This window comes from Vanessa tameamea, chromosome 4 (assembly GCF_037043105.1).
Source record: "Vanessa tameamea isolate UH-Manoa-2023 chromosome 4, ilVanTame1 primary haplotype, whole genome shotgun sequence".
Classification (NCBI taxonomy): domain Eukaryota; kingdom Metazoa; phylum Arthropoda; class Insecta; order Lepidoptera; family Nymphalidae; genus Vanessa; species Vanessa tameamea.
The window spans coordinates 6,360,691-6,383,900 of record NC_087312.1 but is presented as its reverse complement, the minus strand read 5'-3'; the positions used below and the strand labels follow the sequence as shown (position 1 = coordinate 6,383,900).

The following is a 23,210-nucleotide window of genomic DNA, read 5'->3' as shown; positions in this document are numbered from 1 at the left end:
GCCGACTACCTACCTAATAGATACCTCGTCAGCTATGTTACATAGGGTATATATTCTCTATTTCTCTTCATTTTTCCGCATTCATACCTAAATGTGTCTACTTATTGTAAATATAATTATGTTATATTATGTTAAGTCTACTATTATTGTAAATATAATTATGTAATATTTACCATTATTTAGTGACTGCATAGATAATTATAATTGAAAACAGCGTTATTGAGTTAGCATCAATGGAAAATTGCGCAAGAAAGGATAAACGCGATGTAACAATGTCTTTTCAACGATTGTTAATATTGTATTCAAAGGAAAGTTTACAAAGAAACTATTTCTTAACTGCATGTTGGTAATAATACAATATTTATTGCAATTAGTTCTTTCGCAGTTTTACTTACAAATTAAGTAGGTATAGTATTCAGTAAGAAATATTATATTTTCTAGGCACGATTTGATGCTTTAATTATACAGATTATTTTAGTCATCAAATGTTTTGGTTGTAATTCGTTTCTGGGATATAAAATTCCGTAATGCATCTATACTTTAATCTCCATAAACTAATTCCATATTGTTCCTTTTTTGAATTTTATTATCCTGTATAAGATAATATTTATAGCCTATTCCAATGGAAGTTGGAAAAAAGATAAACAAACCTTAGATTTACGTATTTTGCTAATAACTCGGCTATATTGTTCACTACTAAGAGTGAATGATTAATATATCTTTATTTATAATACAACACCATTACACTTAACTACATATTTTCACTTTAATTTTACTTCCAAAATTCTGATAACAGTTTCGTCGACGTTTGAAACGATATTTTCTCGCAAATCCATAGTGAATATCATAGAATAATCAAGCTGTCTATCAATGATATCGCGTCAATTTGTTGTCAAATGTTGTTTATTTGACTTTTTTCCTGTTATAGTTAGAATATAGTATAGATAGTTACGTATTGTTGAACGCATTAATCTCGAAAACTGCTAATCGGAGTAGTCATAATCAAAACGGAGGATTTGAATTTTGGCTTTATTTTATATATTAAGAAAGATTATATGACTTCATTAGCGTACGTGTAAACGTGTACTATTTTGGCATATTAAGGACACGTATTCGTCATGTGTATGTATAATAAACATATTACATAACTGCATGTAAAATTCAAATTTATCGCGAATCCGCGAGCAACCAATATTATCTGATAAAACTGAATGTGTTGATGCATCTCATGCAGAAAATCGTTAGTCATATCTATATTATTATTAGAAATGAATAAATTTATGTGTATAGTATTGGTCAGTAAAAAATTATAATAACAGGAGCTCACGCTAGATGAGGAACCAGGTGTTTTTTTTAAATCCACATTTTGATCCGAGCGTTTTGTTGGTGGAATAATTAAAGTATAGGCAAGAATAAGAAATAATCAGCTCAAGAATGTACTGCATGGTATTGGTCTTATAAAGGTGATAGTTGGATAACAATAATTGTAACCAAGTAAAATAATGAATAGTTTTGAATTATTATCGCTATAAAGATCTATATGATAAGGGCCTAAATTAAACGTAGAGGAGCGCATCTTAGTGAGTGAATAGATCTATGCGATTATTGTCTGTAAATGTAAATGGGTGTTGCTTTACATATTGATAATAAGCGTAAAGAAAATTACTGTTCCGTATAAATATAATTCAGACAAATACAGATATGTATAAGGAGATGAGACAAATATTCGTCGCAAACGGCAAAATTATTTACGCGCTTAAATAATTGCCACTCACTATAAGCGGTTGGAAGTATGGTTTGTAAATAATTGTTTTGTATGTGATTCTTCATCTGTTCGTTGGTTTCTTGCGAAAAAAAAAAACTGATATTCGTACTAAGTTCTCGTACTAGTAGTCAATATGTCTAACTTAATAGCAAAGTAAAAACACATGACTTTACTGATAATACTTAGCGCTCTATAATTTGGGTAAAGATCAAGGACCCGGACCATGTGTTGACCACTACCCGGCCTTGATTCGCCCACAAGAATTTATATGTATAAAAATGAAAATTATATTCCTCTATTGGTTTATTCCTTTTGAACGGGACGCGTGTGTCTTTTCCCAAAATATGTAAGATAACATTTCATTTTCTTTTTATTATAAAAATTTGCGACAGGAGAGCTATTTCATTCTTCGACCAGTGTGTAGTACAGTTTACAGTAACTGTTTTTATTTTTATTTGTATATAATTAAGGCTTTTAAATAATATAAGCGATAAAGATATATATAATATATACTGGTAGCAATAAAGTTTACGCTGTGCGTTGCTGGTCAGTCAGGGCATAATTTTACTTTAAGTCACTAGCTCCCTTGACGAATAAAGTTAATAATAATGCTTATATACTTTATTACTTCTTAAATAATAACAAATACTAAATATCTAAGTGACCAGTCAAACATAGTTTGACTGTGCTAATATATATTCCAACTTGTTTAACGTATTTTTATTCATATTCCAAAAACGGTAAAAATGAAAATGTTATAATTTGATCGATTTTTTTGAATTATTTTGGAAGACAAAAAAAAAACAATACGATTATAATATCAGTATGATTTAAATGAATTGGCAAACAATTTACACCAATTTACGACGTATAGGTGATTCATTTTTAAATATATATAAATGTATATATATTATAACAATTTATAGGGAAATTGTGAAATTGGGCAATCTTAATATTGTAAGATTTTCCTAGTTGGCAAATTTAATTGAATAGATTCGATCACGCTTGTATATATACATAAACGAAATACCACTCATTATGAGTTCCCCAAAACTATAGTCTCGATTGACTTTCAATTTAGGAAAGTTCTTCCTTATAGACGAAGACGATCATTAAAAAAGATTTATTATAAAGTTTATATGATATAGGATGAAATAAGTAATCCGTACGAAATCGGAAAGGACGGCTACTATTAAATAACAGATACGTTTAAAGAGTCACATTGCCAAATAATTTATCAAAAATATAAAGTAACAATATTTTCCTTAAATTTATTAAAATAAATCAATCCAGTTAATTTATACAACCTTGAACTTTTCAAATTTGAAAAAAGAATCTTAAATATTTTCGGCGAATAAAGGATGTTCAAATAAAGTAATCTCTTTACTCAACTCATTGCTAATGTCGTAAGTCTCGTACGTAGCCAAGGTAACGGAATTATCAGATATTTTAAAATGTATTATTGTGTGTAAAATACAGTTTCATAATATTGCTTACTAAAAAATATTAACACTCAAGTTTGTCTTCAAGGAAAGGTGTATCCTTTATAATAGGACGACAATAATGACAACAGAGAGTTCGAGTGCAGGATCAACGGATTTAGTGTTTACCGTCGCACGAGAGTGTGAACACAGCTAACTTTGCCGACAAATATACGCAGGAGAAACCTTATTCGACTTCTCGGACCAGGATTTACATCTTCACGTTCCATATGAGGCATATATTCAGAGTATGGGCTATATGCTATGCTGGTCAGATTCTTAGTTCACGCTACAGTTGTGGTGTCGGCATCATCGTAAATTTCAACTTCCGATCTAACACAAGTCTTGTAACTCGTCAAAACGACCGTGGAAGAAGAAATACTTGTCTCGTTTCTTTAATCTGATCCACGTATCGACGGCCGGCAGGACAACATCAAAGAAGAGTTTATGCGTGTATCCTTCTTCGCGGAGACGGTCGCGTCACGTCGATATGATCCTACAGTGTTTCCGCCGCTCTTGTAATACTTTGAGTGCATTTGTCTGACAGAAATTCCTAGGGCAGAAAGCATGTTAGGAGGAGAGCCGTTTCATTTTTTTTTTTCTTAGAGGAGTCTTTGTGTTTTTCAATTACATGAAATGTACATGAAACTCTAGGCGTTTCACTCATCTCGAACTCATTCATTACGAACGTGCGAGATTATAGGTTTCCTGCTAAGCAGTTTGTAAATCCTTGCTTTGTTCGTTGATGGTACAATAAAAGTCTCAGCTTGTGGAACGTAGAGAAGATGATATTATCTACCATATCTCGGCGAACTCTATCGTCCTTTCGAAGTTCTCCCCCGATGAGAACACCAGCATATTATCGGCATAGTATTAGAAACTGAAACCGTCAGTATGGGGTGATGCACAGAACTGCGTCGTACGGATTCCACAAGTTAATGAAAAAAAGTCTAAACTCGTGTGAGTTATCTCTCAATAAATCATACGAATATTTATGTATAATAAATAAACTTGTATAACAATATAATTATACATAATTAGTTTGTTTATTATACGCGTATAAGTCATTGAAATTACAAATCTTAAATGCCTGGGAAAATCTCAATGTAATAATTTTATAGCCAAAGGTTTCAGTGACGGATGGTGTTTTTTTAAAACACTTTCTATTATATACACAGTTGTTTTAACAACTGTAATATAACGTGGTTTTCATAATGAAGTATTATTGTGCTTACAAAAACCGATTATCATAATGTAATGTGATTGAAACAATATTAATTGTAGAGTTATAACTTGTTACTCTTGATAACAATTGTTTTGATTTTTAATATGATTATTATGGAAAATTATATTAATAGATACCTCTTATGTAAGAAGTGATGTCAGTAATAAATTAATCGAAGATGATCTATAAGCAAGAACCTACTATTACTATAATTAGCTTTTGTTCATCTTATAGATGACCTGGTGACTAGTGACGTTAAGAGTGGCATTATATATAAGATCAATTGACAAAATAAAAGTCAAAATATTTATAGAATATCTTCTATAATGAATAAAGACACATAATAAAGAAAATAAAAAGGGATACCCGTTCGAAAAAAACTTCTAAATTGACAACAAACGGTGATAGAAAATCTGTGGATTTTGATGATTTTTTTTAAACCGCTTGGAGTACTTTTATTATATAGCTATATATATATATATATAAGGTATGCCACCAAAGACCGTGTCCTAATTTTTAGTAACGCCTACAGTTGGCACTCAATCTATATAAAAAAAAACTACAAAGGTTACTATTCGGATCACTAATTATAACGTAACAAGAAGGCATTGCATGCTCATTATATTATTTAAAATTCTTTAAAAAAACATGTATATTATTTTTTCCTCTAGGTATATAATAAACTATATAAAATATTACCTGAACGAGTTCTTGTGTGTTTGTGCACTTGACACAAGTAAGTCCTTCAGTTTATTATTATTATTCTTGAACAATATTTCAATGTTAAGTGTAACCAAATAGAATAGCTGATAAAAATTAAGTTTCTACAATTTTAAATTATAATAAATATAAAATAACTGTAACGAGGTCGTTTTAAGAATTTCTTTTTTTGTTTAATTAATCTTTGTTTAAAAAATAATTTTGATTTTCGCAAGGTAAACACAACAGATAATTTATATACTATTGAGTAACTGTATGTATCCTTTATTTTTTAAAATATTTAATTGTGATGCATGAATATATAAATAACAGGTCAGAATTTTTTTATTCAAAGTCAAATCTATTCATTTGTAAGAATACGATCATATCCAACTTATTATCCGACTACGGAGGGTATATGATTTCATTAGGCTATTCATACATTCGAGCGTATCTTCTTAACTATCTATCATAATTTGATAAATAACTAAACAATGACACAATTATTGGAAGCGTCTTGATCGTCTGCTGTTTATAAGGATTTTATTAGAGCAAGCATGCGACCACGGCTATACCCCGAACAATTGAATATATTGAATATAGTGAATATAATTATATTAAATTGAAATGTAGGAGTTGTCTTTTTATTTGATGGTAAATAATTGATATCTTATTAGGTCCAGTAATTAACGTAAACTGACGCATTAATTAATAGGCTCACATAGGATTTGTGACGTATATGTTTTATTTAATACTCGTTTCTGAATAATAAAGAATGTTTTCTTATTTACACTATTTAGTAAAAAAACACACGTTGTTTTCTAAGACAAAAGAATAATTTATGGTGTTTTACATAAAAAAACCCAAACGCATTAAATGACTTTTAAATGATTTCATTGTTAAGGAATAAATGTTAGGTTTTTATCCATGAGGGATAAAAAAACCCAGCGGAAATCGCATGTAAAATACAAATTACAAAAAACGTAAACGACCCTTAAATAAAATATCAGACTTAAAAGTAATTTAGGTATATTTTCTTCTTCGATACCAAATAGGGTTCTATTTGTTTAGAAAAACACTGCTTTTAAAAAATAGAAATTACAAAGCAGAGTATCGTTACAACTTTATATACTCCTTAATAATAAAAAAAATATCAAAACGCGAATATATATCGAGTTTGTATTGTAATATTTTTAGATGAGTTTGTTTTTGTAGTATGTTGAGAGAAAAATATTGGTATTCCATTTCCACACAAACCTATTGAGCTGAAATTTTACGAAAAAAGTTGGTACTAATCAGATGACACAAGGAATACTCTAATAGCTACAAACGAGTCCTTTGATTTTTGGCTCATTTGGTTTGTTTTGAAAATAAGTTCTAAGGCTATAATTTACTACAATAGCACAAGTATTTTTTTTTTATTAAGTGTAAATAGAAAATTTCCTGTAGGTTTTGTGTACACATTCGTAAAACGTAAATTGACGATGAATCTTTGGTTCATTCAATCATATGAAGATGGGGCATGCAGAGCTACGATTAAATTAGCAATTGTATACCGACGCCTTTGTCTCGTAACCCGTTCCAGTAATTAAATATGGCATGGTTCAAGCAAGTGATGTGTGAACACGAGGATCGTCAATCAATAGCGAGGTTAATCTGATCCAGACGTTACTAAAATCGTAAATAAAGTTTATGCCTATTTTGTTTATCTATCGCTTCGCACCTCAATCCATATGCACAGCTTTACCGCGTGGTCACGATCAAAATATTAACACAAGTTAACAAATTTTAACATTATAAGGAAAAATTTCATTCGTCAAAAAAGTTCTAATTGAATCCACAATTTTTGTATTATGTCAAAATACTGCAATATTTGATACAGTCACTTTACTTATTAGAATATTTTAATGTACATTTTAAAGTTTAAGTACAAATACAGGGAGCATGCGGGTCAGTAATAGTTAAACGTTTCAAAACAAACCATCTTGTATGCTTCTGAGTAACACTTTACACTGTTCCGTTTGCAATACACTCCGAAATATTTTTTTTATTAAATATTGGGAACGCACGGAAGATCCCGTCCAACGCTTTCAATACATGACAATGTTATGTGCGCTTCACACTGATGCTCATTGTTATGACGCTTGCCTTGTCCCTGCCAATTATCCCAATTGATATGTTATTGAAAATAATCGAGTTTCAAAGGTAAGCGCTATCTTTCACAATATTCACACTTGATATTTTTTAAATTTGTAAAACATAATTTTAAAAAAGGGCAGTTTTTCACATACAATTTCGCGTTTAAGTGTAATGTAATACAATAGATTTTTTAAGAATAATTTTTTTCGACTCGGGTTATCACAAAGTTTATGTGCTTATAAGGATGATTGTTTGTGTGTGTCTTTCACCTTAAATATATTGAAAGCAAATGATAATACTTATCCAAATTTATTTCATCCTAGGCGTAATTACACATATTATTTTGTTTTTCGTAATTACGTTGTTTTATTTGTCAAAATAAAAAAATCTATAAAAAACTGATGATTATTGTAAAACGCATCTTTAAGGGCCGTCAAGTAATAAGCGTGAATAAATAAAACGTCAATAACAAATGATTTAGGCAAAGGTTTAAGAACAAAAAAGTATATTCATCAAGATTTTTTAATCACTTTTATTATTTTATTTTAATTTTAATAAGTAATTCATGAAAAATTGATTGAATAGATCAAATATTAAATATACATAGGAAAATGGTATCAGTTTATCATTACTTTTAATTTCCTTGGTAATTAGCATTCAGAACTTGTTCCGAGTTACATCTTTGCGTGACAAATAGTATTTGAAGGTAATGTATTGAGAAATAGTTAACGTTGACTAAGAACGGTCTGTTAAATATTTTTATATTATAACTAACAAAACCCGGCAGTTGTCCTGCTTCTGTGTGTCTGTTGTGATAGCAATTGACATTGCTATCGGCTATTCGGATCGGTATGGAACTTGACAGCGCCATCGAGGAGTAAATTCAGAACTCCATCATATATGAAACGATTTGAAAAATTCCTTGTGTGCGAGATTTCCATTTTTATTATTTTTATACAATTACTTATCTATATTAATATTATAAATGCTAAAGTAATTTGTATCTAAGTAAATGTTGTTGTTGTTGTATAAATGTAAGTGTATCTTTCCGTCTGTTACTCTTTCAAGGCCAAACCACTGAACCAATTTTGATTAAATTTGGTATGAAGTAAGTTTTAACCCTAAGCACAACACTTGACGACCAACCCCTAAAACGTGAGTGAAGTCGCGGAAGATAACTAGTATTATATTTTTACTAAAAATAAATTATCAATACTACATATATATAACAATAAAATTAATATTTAGGTGTAGTTTTTTTAATACGACAAACGGATCGAAATATCTTTGATGTTTGTTTAATAGTTATGATGTTAGTGTATATACATTTGAGGGCCGTGTGTCAAAATATCATCTGTGGGCCAATGCTGCATGAAACTAATATGTTATCTTCAGGAATTAAGGTTATAAATATATATGTATTAAGTCGGATTCGTAAAAAGCAAAAATGTCAACCGATAATTGCTTTCAATAACGCTATTAAACTCTTTAATCTTAATCTTTAGCCATTAGAAAAATCTGACAAAACAAAAAACATGGAAAGTGGTATAAATATTATTGGTAAACTATTTTAGAAAATTACCCGTCATTATAATAAATGTGTTATTTATTTTCTTTTAATCTTGGTAAATATTTTAAATATTACAACACGTAGGTAAAAACAGTGCAACACTGATCAAAATGGTCTTATGTCTGTAAAGATATAGTTTAAGTTTCGACAATAAGTAAATAAACTCGTCTCTAGGTAAGTATAGGTAGGTTACCTATAGAACTTTGCCATCCAACCCAAGATTGTAGTTCAAGCCCTTAAAGTTCAAGTATTGTTACTTTTGGAATGCTCTGTGTTATATTTACAATATATTTTTTTTAAGATTATATATAAGAGGATTGATTGAGAAGATATATAAAAAAAATTATAAGATAATATATAATATTTTTATAACATTTAATTAAATGTTTAAAAGGATTTCTGATATTTCCAAAAGTATCTTCAAATATTATTTCATTTTTAAATATTTCTTTATTAATTTACAATTTCTTTCACACCCAGACAATTCCATACCTAAATAAAGGGGGCAGATTTAACCGGCTACCCAAGGCCTATATTACCTATATATAATACCCCTAATAAATAAGAGACAAGTCCTACTACAGGTTCAATGACTCTAATTCCATTATATAAATATAATTACAGATTTAACAATGCAAGTATGTCAGTATAATAACGTGGTACAATCCGATCGATCTCATAATGAAGGCATTTGGGTTCACTTGTTTTGTTTTGATGATATAGGACTATATATTAAAATTAGTAACAAGGAAAGACATAAAACAAATTAGCTTTAGCTATGTGTTTACGATTCTTTAAAAATCTGTTATTTTTAATAAATCTAAACCAACCGTTCCATGGAATTTGAGTTAGTTATTGAACATAAACGAGCGACAAGTTTATGAGGTATTGAATACAAAGATATATCTTTTGTGTTTAATATGCAATGAAGATAATAATGTTAAAATGACATTATTTTATACTTTTTACTGCGTTACGGACGAACATACAGCTCGAATGTGAAGCGGCGTTTTAGTACCCTATTATTGACAAAAAATAAAAATCGCGATTTATTTGGCTTTTTATTTTTTTAACTGTAATTTTTTTACCAAACTTCGATAATATATAAGTACTGTGTTTCGAAGAAAATTACAGGATGACCGCAAATAACGAGTTTTATGTTAAAAAAATATTTTTATCACATAAAGAGAATATGTTAAGAGCTTCCATTCGAATACGTAACCGTATCCCACCGTATGGAGGCGAGGAACCAACCCGCAAAATCGTTATTGTAAAGACTTCATCTTCCATACAGGTATTTCGAAATAATTGAATATACCCGTATTTGCGAGGGAAAGAGAGGATTCTGTTCAAAACGAGTACAGGAGTATATGTTTTTGAATTAATGCACTGAATACAGTTTTTAAATATTTCATGTTTCTTTATCTTGTAAAAATTAAACGAAAAATAAAGTTTAGTTAGAACAAAAACGGTATCTCATAAAGTCGACAGCGGCGCGGCGTGTGCTATAAAGTACTCTATCTGTCCCGCTAATAACACTGTTGTATTTAACGATTGTTATTTTTCACTGGTTTCAGTTACAAATATTATTTCACATAAATATCTATGGGGATATATAATAAATATACATAGAAGCAACTTTATGACAAGAATATTAACTATATTAAAAATATTATGTTTTGATTCAAGTAGTGTTTTTACTTTTTTTAATTTTAAAGTTTATTGCTGCACTGTTGGGCAAAGACCACTATATTTTAAGGATCTAAATCTATTACAATTACTTTTATAATAATGATATGAGGTTTTAGTTGATAACAAATTTAAACCTTGGATGTATTCGTATTATATAAAATTTACAATACAATGACAAATAAATAATCTATAACAGGTTACATTTTATATAATGTGGTACATTTTATTTACTGGCAATCTTGGCAAATCAGTGAATATATATTTAATGCGTTGATGTGATTATTTGTTGGTTAAAAAATAAGTTTCTAAAATAAAATAAGTATTTATATATAATACTTGTATTTACGACATAAATATTCGTTAACGATAAAAAAATTTGAAAATATGTCTCGTTTGCAATTAAAACATTTATAATATATATATAAGAATATATTATTATTTAAAACCCCGTCGTGAAACATTCCACTGGTGACAAGGGTATTGTAAATTTATCTTCCAGGGAATCGGTAACGGGATATTAGATGTAATGAAACTTTTAATATTTAAATTTAAAATATAGTTATAACGTTTAATATCTTTATATTTAGTATTTAAAAAAAAAAGTTAGTAAATTAAATTATAATAAAGTAAGATTTAATAAAGGGTAGGTTGTTAAGCAATTAACTAATTTAATTATTTAAATATAACCTAAAATTTATAAAACTAGTTGTAGTATTAATAATCAATTTAGTTAAACTTAATTTAGCTAGTTAAATTCTTATTAAAAATGGACATTGAAGATACGAACCGTAAATAAATATTCAGCGGCACTGATCACTACGTAATACTAACGGTTAAATTCGTCAACATTAGCAAAACTATGTAGAATATATTGCACTCTATGCGTTAAATCGGTCGCTGATGTCGATAACGTATGAAACAAATAATAAAGACAGGTGTAAGTGCGGTCCTCGAGTCACGAGGCTCAAGTGCCTGAGATAAGGGATAAGGGCGAGATGAGGCACGGCACTGAAATGACCAGCGAAGTACTGTCAGCGGCGACAGCACCGAGAGAACTCAGTGACCTACGTGGCAACAATAAGCGAGACATTCTATATCGTCATGGGTATTTCATTTTTTACGGTGTTTTTTTTATGGAAAGCGAGGTCTACGTCATTCGTTAAATGGTAAACTAATGTGTATTGTGATATTCCGTCGAAAGATTTCTATCATTGATTCAGATCATATGACAGATATAGAAACTTTATTTCTTCTAAGGATTGTTTAAAGACTAATGGTTAACAGATAGCTCCTGACAGTTTGAGACACACTTTTGATGTGATAAAGCGAGGTCCGATTAAATTACGGTTAGTTTGATATAAAAGAATTAAAAGTAGGTTTGTTTTTGAAAAAAATACTTTTATATTACAATCAACGATTATTATTTTTTTAAATGAAGAGATGGCTTTAATTAAACTTTTATAAGTAACATGTTAAAGAAAGATGTGATTGGTTGTTTTTCAACCTTAATTTTAATAATCTGTTAATATTTTTTATAGCTAACATCTGACGAATCTTAAAACGCGAGCGAAGCCGCGGCCGACAAATAGTAATATAAAAATGCAACAATTGTACACAAATTAAATGTCAATTTTTTAATATTTAAATAAATAAATAATAAAATTATATAAATAAATAAATAAGTAATAAAATTAAATAATATAATTAAATAAATAAAATTTATGCAAAGGACTTTTAAATATATGTATTGTTTATTTTATTGTAAAAGATTTACTGTATTTTCGTGTACGACTCTAATACTATAATCTAATACATTAATATTTCTTATTTTTTTTAAATAAATACATGTTAATTTTACATATTAATGTGTACAATACATATTAGAACTGTTTGTATGTAGGAGCCAGTTTCTTATAAGGACCGGAAGGAAAGGATGACGCTGTCGTTGGTACAGCCAAGCTGTTCCTAAAGGCTATAACGTAGTCGTATAAACGTATTGGTGAGAAAAAAGGCTTTCGTTGATTTCCAAATTGTCTTAAAGATACATAATTGTACAATCTATCACTTTCCATCAGCTGAGCCATGTGCTCGTTTTGCCCACTACGCAATAAAAAAAATATAATTTATCATACGGGATGGGATGGCAAATGGAAAACAGAAAGAAAACTACTGCCCATATATATTTGCGCTGTACGAAAATATTATATTTGGGGGCTACCAAGTAATATTCCTTGTGAGTGAGTATTGAGTGAGTTAATGTAATTGTAAGGGTGAGTTAAACCGAAACACAATAATACTAAGTAATGGCTTTTAGGGGTAGAATAAGCGATGAGCACCTATTATATATATATGTAATTGTATTCATATGTGTACACCTCATCTCTATCTGAAGGTATGTCTGATACAGATAGCTCTTGTTGTGATAAGAACGTCTGCAATTATATTCTTTTATGTACAATAAAATATATTACCATAATATATAACATTTTATTTTTAAAATAAAGTACATGCAACTCTAAATATTTGCCATTACTATCAAAGGTTCCGTAAATTCAGTGATGCAATTAAAACAAAAAAAACATAAACGAGATTACTGAGGGCGTGCATTATGATGTATTTAACCTGACTTGGTACGAATGGAAAGATTGGCTCGATAATGGCTGATACTGATTGATTTGTAATATTTGCTAACATAAGTTTATACAATAAATAAACATATTTACTAAGCCTTTAACATACCCGTACGAAGTCAGTCTGGGTATCTGTTCTTGTAAAAGTCAATATTATAATTCTTGTAATAATTAAATTTTCTCAGAGACGAGAATATGGTCCTATATCAATTTAGGTGATGATGTGGCCATTGCCTTTTATTGAATTACTTGATAAAGAATTCTAAAAAAACAACATGTTTAATCTTATAAAATTTAGATTTCTCTCGCGACATTTGTTATCTGTCTGAGATTAATATGAAGTGAGATGGATTATCAATAGAGAAGTACCATGTTAAGAACTTTACAACAGGCACTCGTGTTAATCAGAATAACTAAGCGATGATATTATTTATAATAATCATTTTGAAAGCTGTGCTTGCATTGCATTTTGCAGAAACTGCAGAATTACTATTGTGAAGCAAAAACTGATATGATAATTACAAAAATCATCAAACAATTTTTTGATATATGTATATATATGTAGATATATGATATAGATGCGAATATTTCGCAAGCGATTGTTCGATATTGAATTTTTTTAAATTATTTATTTTATACTATAGATCTATAAAGACGAGAAGTTTTTGGATGTGACCGCATTTAATTTGTATATATCATATATTTTTGGTACACGGCCGTTGTTCACTCGATTTCAAATATATAATTTCAAATTTATATATTTAGATAATATACTCTAAGTAATCAGAAGATGAAAAGTGGGAGAAGAATATGCGACTGTGATTAAAATCTAAAGACTAAGAGACATCAAGTAGCCAGGCTTATAACAGACTAAGCGTTATTATGCCTGCAATTCAGTCGGAATTAGCTTGACATGCATGCAATCGAGCAATCTATTAAATTGTTTTTGAGATTTAATCTCTGTCGATATAGGCTTTAGTCTACGGTCGCTTTAATTCTGACAAGTACGTTGACGTTATATTAGATAAGGGGGTTTTACAAAAAACCATTTCAAGTGAAATTATTATAAGACACAAATTATATATAATACGCATTTATAATACAAACGAATTCCTAAAATTTAACACGGCGCCTCTCACAATGAAAAATGTTTTGTCATTGAAACATACAGTTGTCTTACATTATAATGAACTAAACGGTATCATAGTTTGTGTAGATTTATTTAAAAAATAAATAACGTATTTTATAACAAATTTCTTTACTAAGTACTAACTAAGTTTCTCGACTTTGCATGGGTAAGTAAATCTTTGCTTTTAGTTTAGTTAAACAATGAACTATGCATTTTTATAAAAAATGGGAAATAATTATAACGGATGTAGTTTAGTTTAATTTTCATAAAGTAATGCTATGCTAATCCTTTTCAGAATAAAGAACATATTAATTTTAAGCGCTTTATGTTGATGAATGTTGCCTCTTACACTTTGCAATTCGAATCGGTCGTTTTAGAACTATTATGATGTATTTAAATAAACGCGTGATGAAAGGAAATGCAGGGCAATAATAATGAACCAAGAGCCGAGTTGGGTCTGTGGTAAGAGACAAGATGGCGAACTTCACCGATGATTGCGGGTTAAGACCCAGGCAAGCACCATTGAATTTTCATGTACTTAATTTGTGTTATAATTCATTTCGTGCTCGGCGTTGAAGAAAAACCTGCATGTGTCTAATTGCAATGAAATTCTGTGACATATGTATCCACCAACCCGCTTTGGAGTAGTAGGATAGAATATGCTCCAAACCTTCTCCTCGAGCTCTAGCTAAACATCCATACATATTTATGTGTTCAAAGGGCAAAATGGAACTCTTGATCTCCAATTTATGTTGATATATAGGACCTAATAATATGATCACTGTGCTTTTTCGGGAATTTCCATTCGCTTTTGATTTTGTATTCGCTTTTGTTGCTTCACTATAACGTTCGGCGCAGTCCACCTGCCTTTTTTTATAATCCGGTGGTTACAATCTAATTGCCACAAAAATACGACAGATAATACCTATTATTATACATATATATTATAAAAATGTATGTATAAACAATATTTATATAACTTATAAACAAATACAATTATTTACAATTATCCCTTTTGTAAGTTTTAAACGTTGGACGCACGCAGCATGCACAAGAATAGTTAGTTATACACTTTGTATAAGTACTAGCTGAATATACGGCATAATCCGCGTGAAATTTATAAAATTTTAAACTATACAAGCCTTCACCGATATTTTTCCTCTAGGGGCAAATATATAAAAAAGTAGCCTACGTCATTCCTCGGAACTAAATTTCATCTAAATCCATTCGGCGCTTTAAGCGAGAAGAGGTAACAGACAGAGTAACATCGCTATCTTAATATTAGAACGGATATAGTTACTTGGAGGTGCTGTCATTATTTGCATATGTACATTAATTATATTTTAATTCACATATATACAATTAATGATAGCCTATTGTTTAGTAACTATTCACCGACTACCTCCAATATTTATTAGTAAGGCACTCAAAATCTTGTTTGTCAGAAAATATAATACCCATATAATTGGGAAAAAAACTAAATCTTAGTTTATACAAGCTGTAAAATTATTTGTAATAAGCCTTAAACAGACAAGTTGAAAATTTTATGAATATTATCACACGAATATTTTGTAAACAAAAACGAAATAAAATCGACAGGTTGTCACATGATTGGAGATAAAAGACAAAAGACGAATTCTTTATAATGATAATTGTGTTGATAGATTGTTGTTTCCTTATTTTATGAAAAACAAATAAAAATATTCCACTGTCGGGCTAAGACCTCCTCTCCTTTTTAGGACAAGCTAAAGATGAATTTAAAGCACAAATTAAACTAATATAAGTTTGTAATAGTTTTTTATCATTTCGCAAATATATAATTTAGAAAATGCTACCATACTTGTAATATAATATTCTACTAATAAATAGTAATAATGTTAAATATGTATTTGTCTTAGTGTATACTCTTAGTTAGGTGTTTCATATTAATTAAGTACTAAATATTAGCTTACAGTTTGTCTTCAACTGTCTAATGAAGAGATGTATAATATATTGAGTCAAGATTGTGTGTTATATTGATCACATGTACATATTTACTTTTAATAATAGTAGCGTCTGCTAATTAATAGACCATCAGTGTAATTATACTAAGTAATATGTGTAAGGAGTATTTATTTATATATAATATTGAATTGAAGCCTATTGAATTGATACCATTGGTAAGCTTGACTGTATAATCTATGATAATGGATTTGTGAAAAATGGCGTTTTGAGCGCCGACCAAGTTGCTATCGGAACTTTGGTAAATATGCAAAACTAAAGTGGATGTAGGTAGTAGTTGTATCATGAATAAATATATATTAGTCAACAAGTGTTAAATAGTCTACACTATAGCTGAGCTATTAGCAAATTGTAATCTGTAAGGTTTGTTTATTTTTATACTTTCTTCGATTGGAATATATTATAGCTATATATATTATGAACTAGGAATGTTATGGATATGGATACGGATATATGAATAATATTTTACCGGTTGCAGATACGGATACGAAATTATTTCGAATTCTTCGATTGCTCCGGATTCGTTTCAGTTACGAATATTAAGAACTTTTAAAAGAGAATTGAAGATTGATATGGTACTAAGTATAATCATAGAAAAAAATTGCCTTAAAACACTTCGCTACTCTTTTTAAGTATAACACTGCGAAAATAAAATTATAAAAACTTTTTTTTATCGGTACCAGTCACGGCTTCGGATAGATTTTTATTTCGTATATCCTATGGTTTTGTTTACAGTTATGGAGCTCCGTAACATCCCTGGTTTGAACGATACACGATAGTACGTTCAATGTGTATAATATGAGTTACAATTTGTACATTCATTTTGTATTAAAAATAGATATGTAACAATATAAATAGAAAATTACATAAATATTTTCGGCTCCTGAATATAGATGATGAATGTAAATATGAGAACTGCTACTTATCGCTCTATTAGGTCTTGTGACCAATACAATGAAATGCAAACGCCATTTGTTATATACAGTGCGATTTAAATAAAATATTACTGTAGTTATTTCACTGATTATAAGGTGTTATCCCCAAGGTGATAATATTTTTACAGGTCGATAATCTTAGTTTGTCACGATCTCGGTAATGTGATAAACGAATCACATGGTTTCGCTTCACGGCCGAAGTGTAGGTATTGAAGCAGTCGTGGAGAATATTCGTTATTATTTAGTATTCAACACCATTCTTGGCTTCTCAAATTGTATTGTCGTAATAATTTAAACTTGTTTTTAAGGACTTTTTATATCTTTACAAGATCTTTAAATGCTATAAAAGGCAATAAAAACAAATACTTTACATGTGACCTATATTATAGTCATTTTTTCTGTTTTTATTTGTTATTTTTTATACTATAAAGATGTGTTATCAAATTGTTAGAAGGTAAATATTACAGTTTTTTTTATTTAACCAAATTTTTAAATATATATATTAACCTACAGCTAGCTGTAGGTTAACCTATAATACTATGGATATAAAAACATAATGGTTACCGCCGTTGCTGATCTGGATGTCCTGCCTGTGCCACCAGTAGTCTCTAGATGAAGCTTTACAGCATCCACGCCGGATCGCTTCGTCCGATTCTGAGGTGGCGATGCCGGTGAACGTTTTCCACTTCGACTGTCTTGTTTTACTCCTTTTTTGTCCCGTTTATTGACAACCTTATCTGGTCTTATTTTAGACTTCTGCTCTTTGGGGTCTCGAGTTTTCATTTTGTGTCTAGAACATATATCTCAGGCGTATTGAACATAAAACCTCATAATGATATCAGGTGTGTATCTTTAAGTTTTAAAGCAGCCAAATCGCTAACGTTGATAGATAAAGCAAATTTGATCGGAAGTATTTTGAACTAACTATTGACAGGAATTGATAAGATATTTGTCGAAGGTGAAGTGGAAAGAGTACTGATAAAAAATAATACAGAAGTCAGCTGTCTCAACTACGTGATCGTGGAGGTCTTTTGTGTTAGCACCTCGACGCGATCACGTAGCTCAGTGGAGCCTTGAACCGCAGCTGCGACGATGCCGTGAACTGGTCAGTTTCAGGATTTACACGAACACTTAGTATGTATGCACACAAACGATTGCCGTAATAATTGTCGTGGACAATGTGTATACACAGACGCCAGAGTCCGGTCGGAGCGCGCCGCGCACTACGCCTCTCTTGATGTTGTCTCAAATTAATTAAGGGATCTTGTGACACTACTAACCGAGCGCTATTTGAAGATCGTTAAAGCTAATGCATATTACTATTAACAATGATACAAATTCTATTTCACTCTGATTGTTTTTTAAAGCGTTCTGATATATATAAGTAACCGAGCGCAAATTTATTACTTTTGGATTTTTTCTATTATTTCTTCTCTCTATCTTATCAATAAATGTTATTTGCATTCATTTATTAAACCAATGCTAATATAATAATATGATATCGTACTTAAAAAGGCAAACATCCTAAAAACGAATTTATTAAATTACCCAAAGATTATATGATTTTTGTGTCAAAAATATAAATAATTCAATTTATCTGTCAACAGAAACAACTATTATTTTTATTTTTGTCTATATGTTTGTTCGTTCGAAGTAATATTTGAAAGGGGTAAAAGTTACAAATATAAAAATCGGTTTATTATGGAAAATGTAAGGTACCACTTAGCATACATTTCATAAAAATCGGATGGATGTATCCAAAGTTATATCAACTTAAGCTTTAGGTAGGTAAATACTATACCTAAATATTAAACTATTATCAGAGATTTTTTAAATTTCTACTAACAATTTTTATACTATATAAAACGTGTTCTTTAAAACGTAATATTGTTAGGTTTTATTATTTTTATCATGTAATATAAAATTATTAAATTAGCTTATCGATTATTTTATAGCAACGATTGCTCAGAGCTGGATTTACAGTAGCGGCATTCAGTGCTAGAAAAGCTCGAGACACTAGGATTTAGGATGACAAGAAGAAAAAATCTTCTCAATATCGAAAATACTTTTCGCTATCTTCCAAAATAGAATTAAAAAGATATGTATGTAATAAATGTTCTACTATGAATGAGTAATTTTGTTAATTTAATAATTGTTTATCTACTTTCGATGCAACCGTGAAAGCCGGCGAAATTAAAAAATGACGGACTTCTATACAAACTTTCAACACTTATTTCACCCCTTTAGGAGTGGAATTTCCAAAATTCGCTGCTTAGTAGGTGTAATGATATATTAGTTTATAAGTGTACAGCCTAAAATATAAGTTTTATGCTTCTAGTTCTAAAAATGACAATACTCTCAACAACTTACAACCTTTCATCCCCCTTTTCAACCCTTTACAGCACTATTTTCCAAATAAAAAGTCCGACCAAGCGTGCCTGAAGTTTGTGCCATGCTAGACTTGACGCGCTACTAATTTAGTTTGTGTTTGTGTAATGGTGTAGTTATAAAGTGTATCTCTTCTAGTAAATTGACTCAATGGAGGTATCATTGACAATCGGTAAGTATTTTATTGCTCAATAAGTACTTACTAATATTAAAATATTTATAACTAGCGACCCGCCTTCCCACGGGTGCAATGATGATACTAAATATACTACATAATGTCTTTATATACAGCCTTCACAGGTTTTTTGTTATTAGACAATACAAACAGCTGCATTTTAAATCCGTGATATCTTCGAAAATATCCATTTAAATGACATGCTGTAAAGGGCCGTATTGATCTGTATTAAATGCACAATGTATTTAAGCTATTTTATTGGATAAGGATTAATGCTGTATAGCTTAAAATTACTTCTTAAATCAGCCATCATTTCTCGTAAAATGTAAAGGATGGAAATGGTTACTATGGGTTATTCCTAAGAGATAGACATATACCATCGCGGATTTTTTTGTAGACCTCTTTAAGATGTACAATACTGTAGTACATTATTTTGATCTATCTTGTAGCGTTAAGACTGCGTTTGCAACGTAAGCGCAAATAAATGTGTTTATTTACGATAATAGATAGCGAGAAGACTTAGCTCTGCAACCTTCGGCGTGAAAAAGTCACTGTTGGCCGATGTCAGTACAACTATTATTTCATCGTATTTCTTTTGTATTTTAATTATTTCCTATGGCATTCTACTCTAGCGTGAAGTAGTCGATATTAATACGATTTCTGTTGTGCAGCAGAGGGTTTTTCATGAGAAGTAAATTTAAAGAAACTAAAATATTGACTGTCTAAAAACTGACTAAAAGATTTTTCGCAACGTCCATACTGTTACGTTGGCAACAAGGAAGAATTATTAACTTGTAACTTCTTTTACAAACTAAAAAGTTAATAATATATTTTTTTTTAAACTTATGTTGTTGACGCAAATCCTTGATTATAATATTCAAATAATGAGTTTGAAATTCTTCAAAGTTTTCTAGTGATCATCTATGTTCCGTAAAGAATTCCGATATAAAATTTTAACCTGTTAGAACTACTGGTGTAAGTCAATATTTTTAATTTTCTTTTTTGCTCTTGGTATATTTTTTTATTTTAGTGTTGCTGCTTTTATGTTTTTATGCAGCACCACGATTTAAAAATAATATTATGTAAATGTGAAAAATATACAAACGTAGTACCTAGTGCTTCAAATATATTATTTGGTCTCAGCGCCGACTTCTGAGTTTTGTAGTAAATAAAAATCCCAATTGAGTTTTTTTCGTTTTTTATTTTATTCATTAATTTTAATCTAATGGATTTGTTTGTAATGTTTCACTTTGTAATTTTAGTTTAACAACGCCATCTAGTAGGCACTGCCAAAATGATGTACTGACTTATTTGTGCGACTAACATGCTTAATGTCTCTGGCATAAGATGTCGCTAGTAGTACTTATAAGAATTTTGACATAGGTATTTATAATATGTTAGCGACATCTTTGATAAAGGTAGTCAACTGTTCACACTTTAATGAACGAGTGGCGTTTTATTAAAGTAGTTTATAAATATAGTTATTCTTGATACCAATAGATGTCAGTAGCTAACGTATTGAAAATATAGGTTAATATTAAGTATTGCACTGATTTGAAACCTTATATATGTAGTCTAGCCAATAATTTAAATATCGTAACGGTTTTTATTTTTTTTATTTTAACTAATATTTTTATTTGCTTTATAAAACAATGTGTAACATTTATCTTGCTACTGTTTTAGCTGAGTTCAATAAACTGCCGCGACTGTCTTTTGTGTGTGATATTTTCGCTGATTGTGAACCGATTTGATGTCTTGAATGTCTTTTTTATTTTTATTCTGAATAGTTACCAAAATATAGAAATTTGAGCTCATCAAGACCTGTTTCCTTAGCACGTTTTTATCCATACTCCACTGCTGAACAAGACGTTGTTTATCTGCGAACAAACAAAATTTTATAGTCTATTGTTCATGAACGGAATTTCTTCGCTTACCGAAAGTACACGTATATTTAAACTCTATTATATACCTCAGCGGTTATTGATTAAAGTGTTATAATTGGTATTTGTTTTACCAAGGAAACTTCGGACTATACTGGATCGTATTTCATCTAAATAGTGTTCTAATTAAAGTACGCTTAAGGTTTATAAAGTAGTGCCAGTATTTATTGTGCCCTGGCACTGAGTTGTGAAATAGAAGACTGTTGCCAGTGAACGAATGTCCCATGGTTTTTTATTACGTGAACATACCTAATACCCTTACAAACTTTTCATCCAGGTAATAAAAATATTTTTCGGTTTTTAGTTGCAGTGTAGTGCAGACAAATTGTTGAAGTTGGTTTTGATTTTAATTTACGAAAGTAATGAAAAAAATTTTTTTTTTTCAATTTTATTTGCGGGTTTAGGTAAAAACTGTAACGCTGATTGATATGGAAATTTCGCATAAACGTATATATAATAGATTAGTGTTTCGAGATGAACACAATTTATATTTAATATCAACGATTTTTTTCATTAATCATATAATCAATTGTTAATTTGGATGACATAAAAATCGTTTTTTACTGTGTGGCCGTTTTCTCGCCAAGGCCGGCAATAATTTGACCAAAAATTGTATTAGACATCTTATCTCAAAATTGCCTACAGAAAAAGACGAAAGTATAATATGAGATAATAAATATTTTTTGTTAATTTTGGTTCTTTGTGATGTTGAATTAACAGATTAAAATATTTTTTATTTACCTCGATATAATATTGTTATGATGCCTTTAAAGTTGAAATAAAAATATATTTTTGACATATTGTATGTATATGTATGTATATGTATATTCTTTTTTTAAATGTGTGGAGGTTGTTAGAAAGGCTTTGCATATAGGAAATTAAAAAAAACAAATTAAGATATAGATTAAGTTTAATAAACATCAACAATTAATAGATACGAAGAACATTTTTATTCTTATTATTTAAAATCGTATTTCAATTTGGTTTCTCTCTATTTTAAGTAATTAAAAAAGGTTTGTTTCAAAAGTGTGGTACTAAGTCGGTTTTTTGATATACTGTCCTTTTAAAGTTTTATACAATTTCTTTACCTTTTTATAATTTGGTATATTTTTTTATATATAAATTAATAGTTTATTGTAATTGAGCATGAAATGTTACAATAAATCAAGCATATTTCGTCACCAACATTTTAGTAAAAAAAGTATAGAATCTATAGGTATGGCAACACATTTTATAGATCTAATCATTGTACATCACAGTTTTAGAGTATATACTATAGTACAAATTATTTACATTTTTTAGAAATAATTGTTTTTTTTTTTAAGTTTTAAAATACGCATAATAAAAAAATCTAATCATTCTAAAAATTATTTTAACTAATAATTTCTTTAAGAAATAAAACTAACTTAACATAAATACATATACATTTTTAAGTAACATA

The 23,210-nt window shown here is 29.5% G+C and overlaps 1 protein-coding gene across 3 annotated transcripts in view; it reads right to left on the bottom strand.

Annotated features, from left to right (window-relative positions):
• LOC113394578 (sodium/hydrogen exchanger 9B2-like) overlaps positions 1-18,228 on the bottom strand; it is a 45,993-nt gene extending 27,765 nt beyond the window's left edge. Inside the window, exon 1 of one of the 3 annotated variants that reach the window (XM_026631934.2) lies at positions 17,831-18,228. In XM_026631934.2, coding sequence (XP_026487719.2) covers positions 17,831-18,049 — 219 coding nt within the window. In that variant the 5' untranslated portion in view covers positions 18,050-18,228. Of the gene's footprint in view, positions 1-7,151; positions 7,242-11,358; positions 11,573-17,830 lie in introns of those variants that run through there. The other 2 variants (XM_026631937.2, XM_026631936.2) reach the window with 2 other exon arrangements.
• Between the last annotated feature and the right edge of the window lie 4,982 nt (positions 18,229-23,210).